Genomic DNA, 18,728 nt, shown 5'->3' with positions numbered 1-18,728 from the left:
TTTTATACACTGAGCCATCGTGCTAGCACCCTAGAGGTTATTTTATTTTAAATGTTATTTATTTTATGTATATGAGTGCTTTGCCTGCATATATATACCTGTGCTATATGCATGTTTGGTGCCCACAGAGGTCGAGAGGGCTTCATTTCCCTTGGAGCTGGAATTATAGATGGCAGTTGGAGACCATGTTGGTGCTAACAATCAAACTGGGGCCTCTTTAAGAGCAGAAGTGCTCTTCACCAACCGCTGTTATCTTTTCAGCCTCTTTTTTTTTTTTTTTTTTTTGAGGCAGGGTCTTGAACCTGCGATATAGCCAAAGATGACCTTTTATTCCTCATTTTGCCCTATCTCCCAGTGCTGGGTTTGACCATTCTTGAGATATCCCTAAAGTTTTCCCTCTGTTAGATACAACATTCCAGTTATGGACATTCCAGCTGTTCATAGTTGCACGCATCTGTATTCTCCACTACTCAGTAGACTGAGGCTAGGAGATCATGAGGGCAAATCCATAGAGATATCCAGGGCATAACTTTCATTTGAAAGGCGGATGCCTAATAGGTTAGAACCTTCAGGGCATCCTGCTAGAAAACAGCTGCCTAGGTCAAGGAATAGTAAGTGCATTTGAAAGGAGAATGCTTCAGTAGGTAGAGCCGTGGGGTATTTTGCTGGAAAACAGCTGTCTAGGAAGTGTTTCCCTAAGTTTAGCTATAGAGGCCAGCCACTGCAGCTGTGGTCCAAAGGGTCCAGGCTGTATTTTGCACTGGCAGCCAAACCTGTGGCAGCTTCTCCTTTCTGTTGGTTTTACAGGTGTGTAAGATGTGAGGTGGTGAGGGTCATGGTGGCTTCATCAGCATTCCAGAAACCACCAGGGTCAGGTAATTTACAACAGGATCAGATTTCCTGCTTGGAGGGGAGAAGAAAACTGTCGTTCTCTCTCTGCTTTTGGTCAGCTGGGTTACAAGTAAAGTGTTGCCATCCACTGTGCTGCCATGCCTTCTCCACAATGTCCTCAGAGGTTGTTTCCCATCAGATGTCACAGTAAGAGAAAGTAACTGACACACGTGGAAAGGGAGGCTAATTGGAGAAGAAGTGATGGAAGCCTTGATTTTAAAGAGGATTGGTAATGGTTAAGTAGAGAAGAATCGTAAGAAGCCAGTGTTTAAATGTTTTAAGCTAACTTTAAAATTTTTATTTATCTACTGTGCGTGTGTGTTTGCGCGTGCACTAGGTCTGAAGACAATCTTTGGAGCTGGCTCTCTCCTTTTACTCTGGAGGATCAAACTCAGGTCCTCAGGCTTGGCCGCAGGTGCCTTTAGTTGCTTGACCGGCTCCCTGGCTTTCTACTTTTTCTGTTCTAAAGCTCGACCATAGTTCTCTAAGGGTGTGAAATAACATGATGTCCTTTATATGCATGTCCTGCTTCTGTATAGCAGGACACAGAGCTCCTCCTTTGTGCCAGATGCTGTCTGGGCTGTTGATGTAGCAGTGAACAGTCTGCTATTTACCTTGGGGCCTTTGTACTCATTCAACTTGAAAATTTTTCCTGTATATCAAAAATGAAGAATTCTTTACTTTCTTCATCTTTTTCCTCACACTCTGTTTTTGGAGCCTTTTCTCTTTCCATCTGAAATTCAACATTTCTTTGTCCCAACACTTTAAACTTTGATTATTTTAAATGCTGATGAGGAAGATGTGAGAAAAGAAAAATGGTGATCTTTTTGATTCTCCACCTTCAGTAGTGAGTAGTAAGGCATAGAAGTCTGGCCACCTATGCTGCCACATCAGGCCCAGCTTGCACTGCTCTGTTTCATGGACATATTGCTTGTTTTCATGAGGACCCTATAGGCCAAATCCTAGGCAGGGTTTTGTAGACATTAAGATTCAGTTGGTCAGTTGAAGAGAGAGGGAGAGAGAGAGAAGTGTGTGTGGGTGGGTGCATGCATGCGTGTGTGCCTGTAGCTTGTGAGAGTTGTTTTTTTTTTTCCTACCATGTAAACCCAGAGGACTGGACTGGCTTGGTTAGCAAGTCCCTTTACCCACCATCTTACCTTGTTGACCCTAAATTTTTAGTTTCATTGGGAGGCAGATATTAATAGTGGGAGGTTAAGGCTTTGGAATTACAAGACTTCTTTGCAAGTCATCTCAAAGGTAAAAATGAAAAAGAAAATGTCAGAGTGCGTTTTGCATACATACTGAATCTTCATGTAAATAGATAACACAGGAAATTATGTTGCTTTAAACTCAACAGACTATATCTGCTAATATTTTTCTCTATCAATGGGTAAATTTTTCTTTTTAAGCAAAGGTTGTAACTTACTCTGTCGAGTGCTTCCTGGCATGCGGGAAGCCTGTGTTTCATTATTAGCAAGGTGGAGGTAGAGCGATCAGAGTTCAAGGTGATCCTTGGCGACATGAGTCTGGGCCACCATGACTTGAAGCATGAACTATTTAACATTAGACTCTAAGTTTCTATATAGAGTCTTGTCTCTTATGTTTTTCACTTACGTTTTGGGCTAAAGTATATTGCCAAACTTAATAGACTGGAATTGAGCCTGTCACCTACCTACTTATCTGTGTAAGTTTTGGCAAATTATTTAAAATTACTTGTCTCTCCTATACTGACTGGGAAGAGTGCAGAGAAATGGGCTTAGGGTCTTTTGTGATAGTGAAGGAGTTAAGTACTCTGGGTTGGCCCATCTCAATATTCTTTTCTTATTTGCTTCTTTACTCTTTTTTCCTTAATTTTTTATTTTATGTAATTTATATACATGTGTGTTTTGTCTGTATTTATGTCTGTGTACCACGTGTGTGCCTGATGCTCTCTGGTGCTAGATGATGGCATCAAATCCTTTGGAACTGGAGTTACAAATGGTTGTGAGCTATCATGTGGGTCTTGGGACTCAAACCCAGACCCTTTAGAAGAGTAATAAGTGTTCTTGTTTGTTTGTTTTGTTTTTTCAAGACAGGTTTTCTCTGTGTAGTCTTGGCTGTCCTGGAATTTGCTCTGTAGACCAGGCTGGCCTCAAACTCATGGAGCTCTTCCTGCCTCTTTCTCCAGAGTGCTGGGATTAAAAGTGTACACCATTACCACCAGGTTGTAACAAGTATCCTTAATCATTGGGCCATCTCTCCAGCCCTGCCTCGTTTATTTTTAATTCTCTTCCTTTTTGTTAAGTGTGCATATAAGGTGCTTCTTCCTCCCTACAAGACTTAACCCCAAGAGATCAGGTACATTCAAGTACGGTGTGGTTATAGACAACTTTCTACTCTGAAATAAGCAGTCAATCGATTGTCCTAAAGAACCAAAAAGGCTGTTCGTGGCGGCCCACACCTTTAATCCCAGCCCTTGGGAGGTAGAGAGAGGAGAATCTGTGCCTGCCAGAGCTACATAATGAGACCTTGTCTTGAAAAAAAAAAAAAAATCAAACAGAATAAAACCTTTGCCTTGCCATGGTGTAGCAAAGACCAGTTGACGGGCTAAGGTAGAGAAAGAAAGCACACACCTGTTTCACCTTCCCAGTCCTGATTATCACCTGGTTTGTAAGCCACATGCTCTCACACTTGTTTCCCTCTACTTGTTCAGTGCCTATAGAAAAGGACCAGTGGCTCTACTGATTCTTACATACCTGCCAGATTCTCTGTGGATGCGTTATGACAGTAGGTATGAGGGCGGGTTTACCATCTTTGTCAGTGGAAAAACAGATCAAAAGAAGTTAGGTGGTTTGTTATTCCATCTATTTTCCCTCCCTCCCTCCCTCCTTTCTTCCCTTCCTCCCTCTCTCTCTCTCTCTCTCTTTCTCTCTCTCTGAGACAGGGTTTCTCTGTGTAGCCTTGGCTGGCCTTGACCTCAAAGAGATCCGCCTGCCTCTGCTGAGATTAAAGGCATGTGCCACCACCACCTGGCTTATATATTTCTTGACCCTGGAGTTGAAATAGTGAACAAAGCAGCTGTGGGGTATTCATTTTAACCTTAAAAGTAGAGCTTAACAGGAATGACTTACGGCATCATTTCTTAACTTTGTCTCCCTGATTTTGAATTCTGTCATTTATGTTAGTTGTATGATTCTGCACAAGAAATTTAAGCTCTCTGAGTTTTAGACTTTTTAATATGTATTTTAATTTTATGAGTATTTGACTGTATACGTATCTATGCATTACGTATGTTCTTGGTGCCTGAGAAGGCCAGAAGAGCATGTTGGATCCCCTGGAATTGTGATTATAGATGGTTGTGAGTCTGTATGGATGCTGTGAATTAAACTTGGGGCCCTCTTCAAGAACTAAGGGTAGCAAATGCACTTAACCACTTCCCCAGCCCCATCTCTCTCTCTCTTTTAATCTATTAAATGAATTTTTGTGATACAGGTTTGCATCACAGGGTGCATGGACACAGTGAATGTGACTCTTAGCTGTATTATGAAATATTGCAGCTGTATTATGAAATATTGCTATTTTATGTATAAGTGTCTGGATAATATTTTGATGTCAAGTTAGGGGCCATGTGACTTCTTCCTTTTCTTTTCTTTTCTTTTCTTTTCTTTTCTTTTCTTTCTTCCTTTTTTCCTTCCTTCCTTTCTTCTTTCCTTTCTTTCTTCCTTTCTTTTCTCTCGTTCTTTCTCTTTATTTCTTTCTCTTCTTTCTTTTTGTCTCTTTCTTTTTCTTTCTTTCTCTTTTTTCTCTCTCTTTCTCTCTTTCTTTATACGGCTATTGTAACTGCCTTTACCATAACTGGAATCAGACTTTCCTCTTGCAGCCCTAAAAGACTTAAACATAGATACCCAACTCCTCTCCTTGTACTTCAGTAAAATAAATCACGAATCGCACACACTTACTGTTCTCTCAGAAAGAGAGGGAAAAAAAGTTGTTCGTCTAGGAAAGAGCCACAACTTCCTCTAATAAAATAAAGAATAGCTGCCAGTGGGGATGGTGGAGCACACTTGTAATCCCAGCTCTGAAAAGGCTGAGGCAGGGTGATTGGAGCTCAAAGCCATCTTAGGTAACATAATGAGACTCTATATAAATAAGTAAATAAATACTATAAAACTTAAACCAGACTGAAAGGAAGATGCCTAGAGTGAGCATCTAACCATGGAAATACTAATTGAAGAATAGATTTACTTATGAATAAGTTAGTAATTTCAGGCTGTGAAAACACTTTATTTTTGTGTTTAAGATAGTAATTCTAATAGCCAGGGGTGGAGGCACACACCTATAATCCCAGTACTCTGGGGGGCAGAGGCAGGCAGATCTCTGTGAGTTTGAGGCCAGTCTGGTCTACAAAGTGAGTCTAGGACAGCCGAGGCTATACACAGAAACCCCTGTCTTGGGGAAGGGAAGCTAGTAATTGTACAGGTAGTGTCTTTTAGAAGAATGGACAATTGCAATTCTTTGGATATGAGCTTAAAGTGAACTGAAGATCCGAGATGGCTAGAAAGGCACTGCTTGGTGTTCATCCATGTGCCTTATCGCTGATCCCACCGTCCGTACCACTCAAGAACCTGTTTACCTAACTCTTAGCCTAATTAGAAGGTTGATGTTATAGTCCTCTCACTTTATCGGATCACTTTTATTTTGGTGTTTGTGTGTGCATGCACATGTGTAGAGTTGACATCAGTGCCTCCCTCCATCACTGACCTTCTGTGTGTGCATATATGCATGTTCAAGTATGTGGTTGTGGGTGCATGTTGGGTGAGCCAGAGTTTGATGTTGGTGTCTTTCTGGAGTTTACCAGTTGGTTAGATGGCCAGTGAACTAGGGATTTGTCATTTGCCACCCCCAAAACTAGAACTGCAAACACATTCTGCTCTGTTTTTACATGGGTGCTCTTCATGTTTGTACAGTAAGCATTTTATTGACTGAGTTCATTTCCCCAACACACGTTTTTGGGGGTAGTGTCTCATGTAGCTCAAGTGTCTACTCACACTTGAAGTGTAGCTGAAGATGACTTTGAATCTTCTGCCTCAGCCTCTGAGGTGCTGAGAATTATAGACATCCAGCATAGTTTTTGTTTCGTTTTGTTGTTTAGATTTACTTACATGTACACGTGTTTTGGCTGCACATATGTTTCCGCACACCACTTGCATATCTGGTGCCTTTTGGAAGTCAGAAGGCGGTAGTGGATTTCCTGGAACTTAATTATGAATGGTTGTGAGCTGCCATGTCGGTGCTGTGAATTGAACCTTGGTCCTCTGCAAGAGTATCAAGGGCACTTAGCATATGAGCCGTTTTCTAGCCCCTACCTTCCAGTTTTGTTTGTTTGTTTGCTTGTTTTTAGACAAATTCTGTCTATGAAGCCTCTGGCTGGCCTAAACTTACTTTGTAGACCAGGCTGGCCTTGAACTCAAAATTACCTGCCTCTGCCTCCCAACTGCTGAGACTAAAGGTATGCACCATGCCCAGCCCCAACTATGCCGTTTTGTAGGATGGTTTTGAAGTTGGTTCTTTGGGGATTTTTTTGTTTGTTTGTTTGGTTGGTTAGTTGGTTGGTTTGGGGGTTTTGGTTAGGGAGTGTGCAGAGGTCAACTTCTAGTGCCATTATTATTATTATTATTATTATTATTATTATTATTATTATTATTATTATATTTTTAAGACAGCTTACACTGTCCTGCAACTTCCTGCCAAGCTGTTCCTGAGCCCCTGGTGCTTTCATTTTAATTCTCACAGTCAGATTGGTAACTCAGAGTTTTTAGAAAATGTTAAATGCTTTACTTGTTCAGAGTGTGGATCTTTAAAATCTGCTTTTTCTTTTTTAAAATAAGATCTTAAGATCTCCTCATGCCCCCTTCTCCACACACACGATGATTGTAAATCAAAGTATAGGTGCTAATTATATTTCTGCTATATAATTTTGCCTATTAAAATAATATGTCATAAATGTAAAAGGTTTAGAGTCCGTTTCTCAAATGCTCCCTTCAGAAAAAGCACTGTGAAAGTGAATATATAGTTTACTTTTTTCTGTATTATTGTACTAATTTCAAAATGAGCAAGCCAGTTTTTTACTTAGGAATGGTGTGGATGATTTCTTGTGTCAGAATGTTGGTGTGGTAGCACCTATGTTATCCCAGCACTTTGAAAGCTGGGGCAACCTAGGGAGGAAACAAAAAGCAAACAAACCTATCAGGGCACACAAATGTATGTTGTTTCTAATTGGTTTTGTAGAAACTGACTAAACTGTTGGCTTCTTACGACTATCATTGGATCTTGCCCTTCTCTGGGGCTACAGAAAAGTATTCCTTTTACTAACCTGCTGTGATTTCTTTGAAAACAACTTCTTTCCTTTCCTGCATGCTTGCTTTATTTTTAGGCCCACGCTGGCCTGGAACCCATGAGCTCATGTGCTTCCTCCACTTAGCCTTCTGAGTTGCGGGGACTGTGTACATACACTGCCATACCTAGCTTAACTGCATTTTCTTTCAGTAATGTCAGATTTTTAATGCCCGACAGAGTGGCCTAACCTAGGTTAAATAAGTAACATAGCAGATTTAAATTTGTAACAGAGAGTTTAATTGATCTCTAGGGATCTCCTAAATATGATTTCTGTATTATTTGGGCTTAAGTTTTTAAAGAATTTAAAAAGATTTTATGTATATGTTTGCTTGCATGTATGAGCATTTACTATATGTGGGGGCCAGAAGACAGAGTATCAGATTCCCTGGGACTGGGCAGTTGTGAGCTGCCTGTGGGTACTGGGAACCAAACTTGGGTCCTCTACAAAAGTAGTATGCACCCTTGAGCCATTTCTCCAGCCCCATGGAGTTAACTTAAAAAAAAAATTATATATATATATATATATATATATATATACATATATATATATATAAAGAGAGCATAAGTTGTTATACTTCAATATTGTTTTCAAACTACCTTGGAAAATAAATATTGTAGAATTCTTTTTAACCTTGTAAGTATATCAGTTTTAGCATTAAATGGTGAGCTACAGGCTGAAAATAGTGGTGCTTGCCTGTAATCTCAGAACTTGAGAGGCATAGGGCAGAGGATCACTGTAAAATAAGGCATGGTCTATGTTGTGAATTCCAGGACTACCTCAGCTCTACATCATGAGGCTTTGTCTCAAAAAAGGAAAAGAAAAAGGTGACCAACACACTAAAATTCTTTTTTTTTTATTTTAATTTTTTTCTTCACAGTTTATTCATTATATATCCCGATTGAAGCCCCCTTCCTCTTTCCCCACCCCCTTCCCCTAGTTTACTGAAAGGGAGAGTTCTGCACTATTGCTATCTGCCCATAGCTTGTTAAGTCTCATCAGGACTGCCTGGATCCTCTTCCTTCGTAGCCTGGCAAGGCTGCATCATCAGGAGCAAGCTTAAATCTCATTCAGAGTGACAGACAAAATAGACACCAGCAGCAGCAGTGGAAGAGAGGAAGGGAGTCTACTATAGAGGGTTCTCTGAAAGGATTTACCCAACAGAGGATCGAAGCAGACGCTGAGACTCATGGCCACTCTTTGGGCAGAGTGCAGGAAGTCTTATAGAGGAAGAAAGGGGTGGGATTAGAGGGACATGGAGGGGACAGGAGCCCCACAAGGAGACCAGCAAAGCTAAGGGATCTGAGCCCAGGGGGTCCTGCACAGACTGATGCACCAATGGAGGACCATGCATGGAAAAGGCCGAGATCCCCTCTCAGATGTGGCCGATAGGCAGCTCAGTTTCCATGTGGATCTCTGAGTGATGGGAGCAGGGGCTGCCTCTATCATGAGCTCAGTTGACTGCTCTTTGATCACACTAATACTCATAACTTTTCAACTATTAAAGGATAGTCTCAGTAACTTGAACTACTAAAGAGAACATTTCCACAAAAATGTGTAATGTAAAGAGTGAGCACCTGGGATATGACACAACAAGAAATGGAAAAAAAAAATCGAATTTTTCTCTCAGAAGTCTTATGTTTATGTGTTTGAGTGCATGGCCCCAATATAAGTGGAGGCCAGAGGTCAGCCTTGGGTGTCATTCCTTGGATGCCATCCATCGTATTGTTTGAGACAGGTTTCTCACTGGCCTGGAGCTCACTCACCATTGTAAGCCAAGCTGGCTGGACAGTAAGCCCCACGGAGTCCTGTCTGCCTCACAGAGCTGGGCTAACAAGAGTATACCTCCTTATCTAACTTTCCCCTCGCCCCTCTGGATACATTGAATTTTGTTGATTTATTATTTATTGAACTTTATTGATTTTTTTTTGAGGGGGAGTTCAAGACAGGGTTTCTCTGTGTAGCCACGATTGACCAGGCTGGCCTCGAACTCCAAGAGATAAGCTGCCTTTGCCTCCCAGAGTGCTGGTTTTACAGGGGTGTACCACCACGCTTGGCTTGAACTGTATCGATTTTAGTGAACTTTATAATTTGGAAGATTATGGTTACCTAAGCCCCTCTCCTTCTTCCACGGGTCTAGTATGGAAGCTGTGAGGTGAAATGCTCAGTGCTGGCGACTGAGTTGGGACAGAGACTCCTCAGTAGCTAAGGGCTTCTCTCTTCCTTTCATGTTCTATCTGGGATGTGAGGTCCAGAGCTTCTTACTCCTTGGAGTCCATGTGGACCATGAGGTCCACTACCCTGTTGCTATAGCCAAATTTGTCATCATATCATACCAGGAATGAGTTTGATAACATGGTCATTGAGGGCATCGCCAGCACCAGCATCAAAGATGGAAGAATGGGTGTCACAGCTAAAGTCACAGGAGATAACCTGGTTCTTAGTATAGCTAGGTCAGGGTGCCCTTAGTGACCCTTTGATGCCTGCCTTACCACCTTGATGTCGTTGTGTCTGGCAGCCTTCTCAAGTCTGCAGGTCAGATTCTCAACAGACATACATACTGGGGATAGAAACACAGAAAGCCATAGCAGTGAACTTCTCATTCAGTTCTGGGATGACCCTGCCCCCACAGTTTTAGAAGTTCCGGTGGATTCAGGGATGGTGTTCTGGGCAGCCGTGACCATCACACCATTGTTTTCCATAGGGCCATCTATAGTTTTAGGGCAGTGGTGATTGCATGGACTGTGGTCATGAGTCCCTCCAAAAAGCTGTCATGGATAGACTTGGCCAGGGTTTGCTGAGCAGTTACAGTTTTCAGGAGGCGTTGCTGATAATTTATAAATATATAAATGGATAAATAAATATTAGTTCAGGCCTGTCACAAACATGGAGGGAGCAGCTGAAGGGGAAGAGATGGTGACACTGGTTCCCTTCTTCTCTTGAGCCCCAATCTTCTCAATGGTGGTGAAGACACCAGTAGACTTCAGCATATTTGGCATCAGCATCACCCTATTTGGTGTTGGTGGGATCTTGCTCCTGGAAGGTGGAGATGGCCTTCCCTTTGATAACTGTTTCCCTTTCTCAGCCTTGTCCATGCCATGGAACTTGCTGTGCGTGAAATCATACTGGAACATGTAATGTAGACCATGCAGTGAGGCCAGTGAAGGGGTCATTGATGACCACAGTATCCACTTTGCGAGAATATAAGAGCAGGCACCCAGTATGACAAATCAGTTGACTTTGACCTTCATCTTTGTATCTAGGAACAAGACTGGTATAAAATTGTAAACATTAGTTTTTAATACTCTTTTATTTATGTTTCTTTTAACTCTTTCTCTACGCCAGTCCCTTCCAACATCCCAACAGCAGGTAGGAGAAAGGGTTAGTGGGAGAGGGGACACAGTTCTCTTAGCTGCTTCCTGATGGTTGGGGTCATTGGGTTCCTTGGAGCCATTCCAGTCCTCATTTCAGGAGATCTCCAACTTCTTGTCTCACAACAGCAACAGGTACAGCAAGGGGGAAACAGGAGAAGCCTTGTTCTTTCTTTGACCCTCCACACTTTCTGGGCTCTGGCATTTATTCTCTCTCCAGAGTCCTCAGATTTAAACCATCTGAAGCTGGCAAAGAGCTTCTCCAAGAGCCTGGATGAGGCAAATAGTTTGCTGCTATCGACCATCTGAATCAGTCCCATATTCTACACCTGGGACCAAAACAAAAATGTTTATATCCAAAACATAAAATTAAATACAGTTTTTTCTATACCCATTTTAACTCCTAAATATGACACAGAGACCTATTACATTTATTAATAAGCTTTAAAGCACTAAGCTGGGCAGATACTCCTCTATTCTAACCTGTCTGTGCTGGTCTTGACTATTTCCCAGGCAGGTGCCCTTTGCCACTTGCCATCTTAGTCTCTCCTTGGCTGCTTCTGCTCCATCTGTCTGTCCTCATGGTGAACTCCTCGTAGTTCCTTGCATCCTCCTCATGGCCTCTGTCTCCTGACCTCTCTTTTCTGGAATTGGAAGTCCTGCCTTCTCTCCTCTCTTGCCAAGATATAGGCTAATCAGCTTTTTTTTTTTAAATCAGCTCTTTATTAACCAATCAGAGATGATGAAGAACAATTTTTACAAAACATTGAGACAGTAGATTCTTCATAGAAATGACAGAGCCCATGTCAGATTGTAACCAAATCTCTGGGCTCATAAATCAACATCACAAGACCAACACACCCTTCTTTTAGCCCAATAAAGGCTCTCTCTTAAATAGTAAACTGTATATAGAAGAACAATTAGAAAAGCTATCTGTAAGAATTACATTCATAACGTCCAGTCCATTTGTATTTGGCAACCTTAGAGAAAGTATTCCACTATCTGTCTCTATCTTTCCTTCCCTCAGTTGGTTTTTTTGGTCAGGGTATTTGTCATGGCAACAGAAATGAGATACTAGTTCCTAGCCAAGAAATATCCTAAACAACATTCTAAAATTTTTTGCATTCCTTGTTTCTTGAAGACCCTAAGATAGTGATAGTTTTCTTTGTTTATTTGCTTGCTTTGTTTCCTGGGCTAGACTTGAACTCATGATCCTACCACTTCTTCAGCATCCTGAGTCGCTGGGATTAGAGGCATATAACAGTGCCTGATAAAAATAATTTTTAATTAAAAAAACTACTCAGGATAGTTTTTATTTTTACACTCATGTACTTATGAGGTGGGGGTCCTGGAAAGGACAACTTGTAGCAGTTGGTGCTCCTCTTCCACTGTGTGGGTTCTGGGGAGCTCAGTTATTGGGCTTGGCAGGTGCTTTCACCTGCTGAGCTTTCCTACTGCCCCTTATTTTTATTTTTTTTGAGATAGATTCTTGCTGTGTTACCTAGGCCAGCCTCAACACTATGTAGCCCAGGCTGGCCTTGACTTTGGGGTTATATTCTAAAAGTAACACACATCATATCCATTATTTTCATTCCTTATTGATTCATTTCTCCTATATGGAATGAACATTTGTAATCAAAATTAATATTTTTATATTTATCATTAGCATCTTAAAATTAAAAATCACTATTTTGAGATAATTATTGTTTCCCTTAAGGTTGTAAAATACTAACATTTTTCCCGATGATGTTATCTTGTAAAATTATGATTACTGTAATGCAGGGTTGACATTGATATAGTTTGGATATAGAACATTTCTGTTACTACAAGCCACCCCTACCCCAAATGCTATCATGTAAAGCTACATCAACTTGTCTCTTATCCCTTAAATGAGTAAGTAATAGATCTCTTGAGGTGCTAGAGATTGCCACTTTTTAGGTCATGACTGTTAAGCTAATTTTCAATTTTCTGAAACAAATACTACTTGAGATCTTTATTGATAAGAATTATTTTATGATTCTCTAAATTTTTTGTACTTCAGTAATCTTTGGACTCCTTGGAACCAGGAAAAAGTAGTAAGTGGATTTGAAATACATAAGCTAAGTTTCTGTGGAAAACTATTAGAAACTGACTTGGCATTTTGAATAACTGATGTTGAGGCACGTGAAGCCATCAGCTTGGAGGAGTGGCACCTGTGGCTTGGGTGTGGTATATAGCTAATAGCAACATTGACAATAGCTAATATAATTGATACATTAAATGTGTATTACATTCTAGGTAGTGTCTCAGTACTATACTGGTTTCTTTTTTCCTCATCCTTCTGTAAGGAAATTGTTGTTCTTTCTGTTGGTTTCAGTTAGATCAGTGCCTCAGATTCCTGAAGCCCTGCAGGCTCTGTTGTAATGACTGTTCCCTCTGGTCATCTGTAAGGTTGCTTTTAGACCCTGAACTGATGTATCTAGGTGCTGAGTGCACTTCGCTTTTCCTCTTGTGACCATCAGTGTCCTCAGTAACAATTGGCACTATCAGGAAACAGTGTTACTGGTCACAGGTTCCCTGAAAAGTTTCCTTGATTGGCCTGTGATATGATTCCTGGATTTGAGGTTTAAGTCTTCAAAAATGAGTGCAATAGGCAGATCCTGTCAAAAAAGAGAAAGGAAGAAGAAAACAAAGGAAATAAAAGTGAATCTACTTGATTACTTTCATGTCTCCAGATTCCAGAGTCTCATCAGTAGACCATTACATAGCAAGCTTTGATAAGACTTCTTGCAGTTTTTCCTTTCCTCTTCAGAAACTTTGCTTTATTTCTATCAGCTTGCAGATATTTAGACATCATTTTGATTTGCTGGCAACGTGGGTGTGTTCCTAGGCTTTTCTGTTAGGACAATAGCTCATTTCTTTTTTTGTTGTGTAAAAAAATATTACCATTTTAAACATTTTTATTGTGAAATTCAGTGGTGTTCACAGTGTTGTATAACCATCACCACTATTTCCAGAACATTTTCATCATTCCAAACAGAAACTCTGTATTCATTAGGCAATAACTTCCCTTCTACCTTTCCTCTGGCCCCAGATAACTTTTTTTTCTATTATGTCTTTTTGAACTTGCTTATTTTATAAACTTCTTTGTATTGTAGAGTTGTTAGAATGTCATTCTTTTTATGTCAGAATGCTCTGTTGTGTTTATATATCCACTTTGTTTATCTGTTCATCTGTCTGTGGACTCTTTGGTTGATTCCATGTTTCTTCTGCTGGCAACACTGTTTAAGTGTCTAAATTCTTTTTTTCAATTTTTCTTAATTTTTTTAAGTGGAGTTGATAATTCTGTTTGACTTTGGTGAGGAAATGGAAATGCTGTTTCCCGTAACAGTCCCATGTGTTAGTTCTCCCCCCACCCCCAAAACAGGGTTTCTCTGTGTAGCCTTGGCTGTCCTGGACTCACTTTATAGACCAGGCTGGCCTTGAACTCACAGAGATCCACCTGAGTGCTAGGATTAAAGGCATGTGCCCCTGCACCTGGCCTGAATCAGTTCTTATTTCTGTACAGTCTTACCAATACTTGTTAGTTTCTATGTTAGATTTTGCTTTTGAGATAAATGCATCCTCACTGGATATGGTCTGTTGCTGTGATTTTGATTCTGTGCTTTACAGATGAGACAAGTATCTTTTTATGTTTTTTGTCATTTATATCTTCTCTGGAGAAGTGTCTAATCAGACCTACTAATTTTTTAAAAATACATTGTTTTTCTTTCAGTTGTAAGAATTCTTCATGTATTTACTCTATCTCAGATTTTATAGAATGAGTCAGGAAGTACTTTCTGTTCTTCAGTTTTTAAAAATATTTATTTACTATGTTTATGCATGGTTGCCTGTATGTGTGCATGGCCACTGCATGCATGAGATTCCTAGGAACTAGTGTTAAGCTGCAATGTGGATCCTGGGCACTGACTTCCAGTCCTCTGCAGGAGCAGCAATTGTTCTAACCATTGAGATGGCTCAGTGATTTAAGATTTTAAAGTTTTTAAAGAATTGTGTGTGTGTGTGTGTGTGTGCATGCATGTTTTTGTGTGCGTACAGATGAGTGCAGATGCCTGAGGAAGCCAGAGGTGTTGGATCTCTCTGAAGCTGGAATTACTGGCAGCCGTGAGCCTCCTGATGTGGGTGTTGGAATTGAACTCAGGACCTCTGCAAGAGCAGTAAGTGCTCTTAACTACTGAGCCATTTTCCCAGTTCTTTTAAAAGGTTTATTTATCTTTTTGATTTATTTTTTATCATTTTAAATTACGAGTATGTGTATGGGTTTGTGTACATGCAGGTTTGTGCAGAGGGCAGAGGTGTTGGATTCCTCTGGAACTTGAGTTATAGGTCCTAGCTGGCGTCAGTGCTGGGACCTGAGCCTGGCTCTACTGCAAGAGCAGTGTGCACTGTTAACTGATGAACCGTCTCTCCAAATTTATTTTTATTATTTATTCACTCACTCATTTACTTATTTATTATCATGATTTCTAGGAGAAGAGCTGCAAATAAATAGTCCTATGAATGCTGACACAAACCACTACACACACGCACACACACCATGCACAGCCTTGTTCATTGAATGAGACGGTCAAATGAAGAGCACAGTATCTAACATGGACCCATCTTTTTCTCAAAGAACAGAGATTTAGCTCATTGTTAGAAATTTATATGCTTAGGTTATTCTTAGTAAGACCTCCCCTAGACTGCCTGAGAGTTGTAGAAGGATAGTAGGTATAATTCCTCCATTGCTTGCTGTTGCTTCTTAAAGTACTATGTTCCACGTTTCTGGTTTGCATGTTTTATTTTATGTATATGGGTATTTTCCCTACATTCCTGTCTGTGCACCATGTTACAGATGGCTGTGAGCTGACCTGTAAGTGCTGGGACTTGAACCCCAGTTTTTTTTAGAAGAATAGCAAGTGCTCTTAACCACTGGCCCATCTCTCCAGCCCTACATGTTAATATTTTAGGAACTTGGGTATATATTTTACTTGTCATAAAGTTAGCCTGTCTGAACTGTTTTACAACCATCACCACAGTCTAATTTTAGAGAACTTTCAACACCTAGAAAGAAACCTGTGTGTAGTCGCAATCATCACCTGTTTCCACTACACCCTTCTCCTTCCTGGCTTCTGCTCATCTGTTACTTTTCTCTGTGGATTTTCTCATTCTGGAAACCAGTCGAAGCAGAGTCCTGCATTTTGTTGTATTTTGTGCCTAACCTTGTCATTTAGCATAATGTTTCAAGATTCATCCATATTGCGGTTCCTTTTGAGACAGATTATCTGTATGTAGCTCAGGTGAGCATTAAACTCAGCCTTCTGTGCTTCAGTTTTCCTGGAGATGGGATTATGGCCATGAGACTCAATGTCCACTTCGTTTTTTTGTTATTGTTATTGTTTCCTAAATAATAGTTATCTATCAGTTGATGGACATTTGAGTTGTTTCTGTATTTTAGCTTTTATGTGTGTGTGTGTACAAATGTGTGTGTGTGTGTTTGTGTCCCCTTGTCCATGCCACATGCACATGTGAGGTCAGTGGATAGCTTCACCTAGAAGCCACGCTGTTGTTACTGTTCTTACATGTAGGACTGAGGATTGGGCCCAGTTATGCTGGCAGCACTGTACCGACTGAGCCATACCACCAGCCCAAGAATCCTGGCCAATCGGGTTTTCAACTAGATGTCAAGTTTCCTTTTTAACTAAATTATTTAGTCAGCCAGTCTTCAAAACATCCTACTGTAGTTTATGAATGAATTTTGTCTTCGATTGCTGGTAAGATGTGTCTTATTCAGACCTTGTTACAACATAGGCACATTACTCATCTGACATGAAAATAAGTAATGAGTTATTCAGAATAACAGACTTGGGAAATGTTGAGTTGTAAAATGTCTTATGACTTGCATTTTGTGATTGTTTCAGACTGCAGTGTAGAATCTTGGAAGTCCTCCCTCCATTACATCAAAATGGTTTTGCTAATGGACATGTGGGCAGTGTTGATGGAAAGACTATTGTCATCAGTGACAGTGATGATTCAGAAACACAAAGCGGCTCTTTTCAGCATGGGTAAGTAGTTTCTACTTCAGCTATCAGATTGGTGGTTATCTATTGAAATATGTTTTTCTTTCTTGCCTCTCCTTTTCTAGACATACTGAGGTATACTATCTATAAAAAATATTTCAACAACAGATGTTAGAATTTTTAAAATGTAAACCTAGTTAACTCTCTAATTAGCTGCTTAAGAACAACTGCCCCTCCACGCCCACCCCAGCACACCTTTGGGGTACATAATGAGACCCTGTCTTGAAAAAACAAAAACAAAACAGTTTGTTTCTTGTGGTGCTGGTGATTGAACCTAGCGCTTCACCCTGATCTCTCACTAAGATGGATCTCCATTGCTCTGCGACTCGTGGCACTCACTCACTCTGCTGTTGTTTCCATACTTTTACCCATTCTAGAGAGTAACCTTTCCAGACTGGCTTCTTTCACTAGAGTCTATGCATTTACGTTCTCACCATGTTTCTTTGATACGAGCTTTATAGCTTGTTTCCTTTTCGCATGGAATAAAACTGCATTATCTTCAATGATTACATTTATTTGGTTTAGGTGTGTCAGTGCATGTGTACTACAGCATACATGGAGGTCATAGGATACATGGGAGCTAGTTTTTCCTTCCATGTGGGTTCTGGGTGTGGAACTCTGGTCATCAGGTCCTTGGGGGGGTCAAGTGTCTTTACCTGCTGAATCATCTCACTAGCCTAATATACATTATAAAGTGTAAAAAACTCTTTATACACTATAGTCTTTATACACTATTTTCACTTCCCTCCTGAAGGACATTTTTGTTGCTTCTATGTGTTGGCAATTTCAAATAAAATCTGAGATGAACATATATGGCAGGCTTCTGTGTAGATGCAAGCTTTTTGCACATTTGGGTAAATATTAAGGAGGATAAATGCTAGATCACAAAAGAATGTGTTTAAGTTTTTTGTTGCTAATTTTTTAAAATTTATTTTGTAAGTACATATGGTACGCTGTATGTCTGTGCGGATGTTTGTTCACACGACGTTTGGAGGCCAGAGGACATGTCGTCTGTCTTATTCTCACTGGGATTACAAGTGCAGGCCATCATATCTAGCTCTATTACGTGGGTGTTGGGGGCCAAATGCAGGTCTTCATACTTGTACAGCAAGCCCCTTCCCCCTGTGCTAGCTCCCCATCTCCTAGATTCAGCTTCAGTCTTCCAGGGCAGCTAGACGATTTGCATTTCCTCATCAGTGAGAGGGGACTCCTCTGCTCTGCATCCTTGCTGTGTCAGGCATTCTCACTGGGTCCTGGTCCTGTTTCTGTTTTCTCTTTCCTAGTTACAGTTGACATAGAACATCTTCTCTTCCATCTATGTGGTATCTTTGGAGAGTTGTCTGTTCGGGTCTAGACATACTTAAATTGAGTTGTCCATTTTCTTGTTGAATTTTAAAATCTATGTTATTTTGGCTAACATTTTTTACAGATATTTTTTTCTTCTGATATAATATTTAGAACTTTTTTTTTGAGACAGGGTCTCACTTTGTAGTTCTGGCTGTGTTTCTCAACTGCTATGTCATTTTATGTTCTCACCTAGCAGTTTGCAAGCCTTATGATCTTGCTGCATCTTTGTCAGCCCTTAATCTTTTCTCTTCTAAAAATCATGCCCATCCAAGCAAAGTGTAAAGTGACACCTGCTGTTTTGATTGGAATTTCTAATGATGATGTGATTATCCTCGCCATAATTTTATTTAAAATATTGTTTATTGGTCACTTGTATATCGTCTTTCTTTGGAGAAATGTCCATTTTTTGCCCATTATTCTTTTTTTTTTTCCATTTTCCTTTCTTACTCTAGGATTGAACCTGGGGCTTTGTACACATTGAACATATCTATGCTCTGGACCATACCCCCGACTCCTCTGTTACCTATTTTTAAATTGCAAAAATTTTTTATTTTTTAGAAAATTTTTAAAAGATTCTGATTATTGGGGTTTTAAAATAGAATGTTAAATGTTTTGGGGGAACATATTGATTGCCTGTTGCAAAACTGA

The 18,728-nt window shown here is 40.2% G+C and overlaps 1 protein-coding gene and 1 pseudogene across 1 annotated transcript in view; both read left to right on the top strand.

The window, feature by feature from the left end:
• Baz1a (bromodomain adjacent to zinc finger domain 1A) overlaps positions 1-18,728 on the top strand; it is an 86,360-nt gene that overhangs the window by 13,676 nt on the left and 53,956 nt on the right. Inside the window, exon 4 of the mRNA XM_055608705.1 lies at positions 16,575-16,718. Within this exon, the coding sequence (XP_055464680.1) occupies positions 16,575-16,718 (144 nt within the window). The remainder of the gene's footprint in view (positions 1-16,574; positions 16,719-18,728) is intronic.
• LOC129678056 (small nucleolar RNA U13) lies at positions 16,386-16,483 on the top strand (annotated as a pseudogene).

The sequence above is a fragment of the Psammomys obesus genome, unplaced genomic scaffold (genome assembly GCF_907164565.1).
Source record: "Psammomys obesus unplaced genomic scaffold, mPsaObe1.curated_primary_1811, whole genome shotgun sequence".
In the NCBI taxonomy this organism is placed as follows: Eukaryota; Metazoa; Chordata; class Mammalia; order Rodentia; family Muridae; genus Psammomys; species Psammomys obesus.
This window is presented reverse-complemented; position numbering and strand designations above follow the sequence as displayed.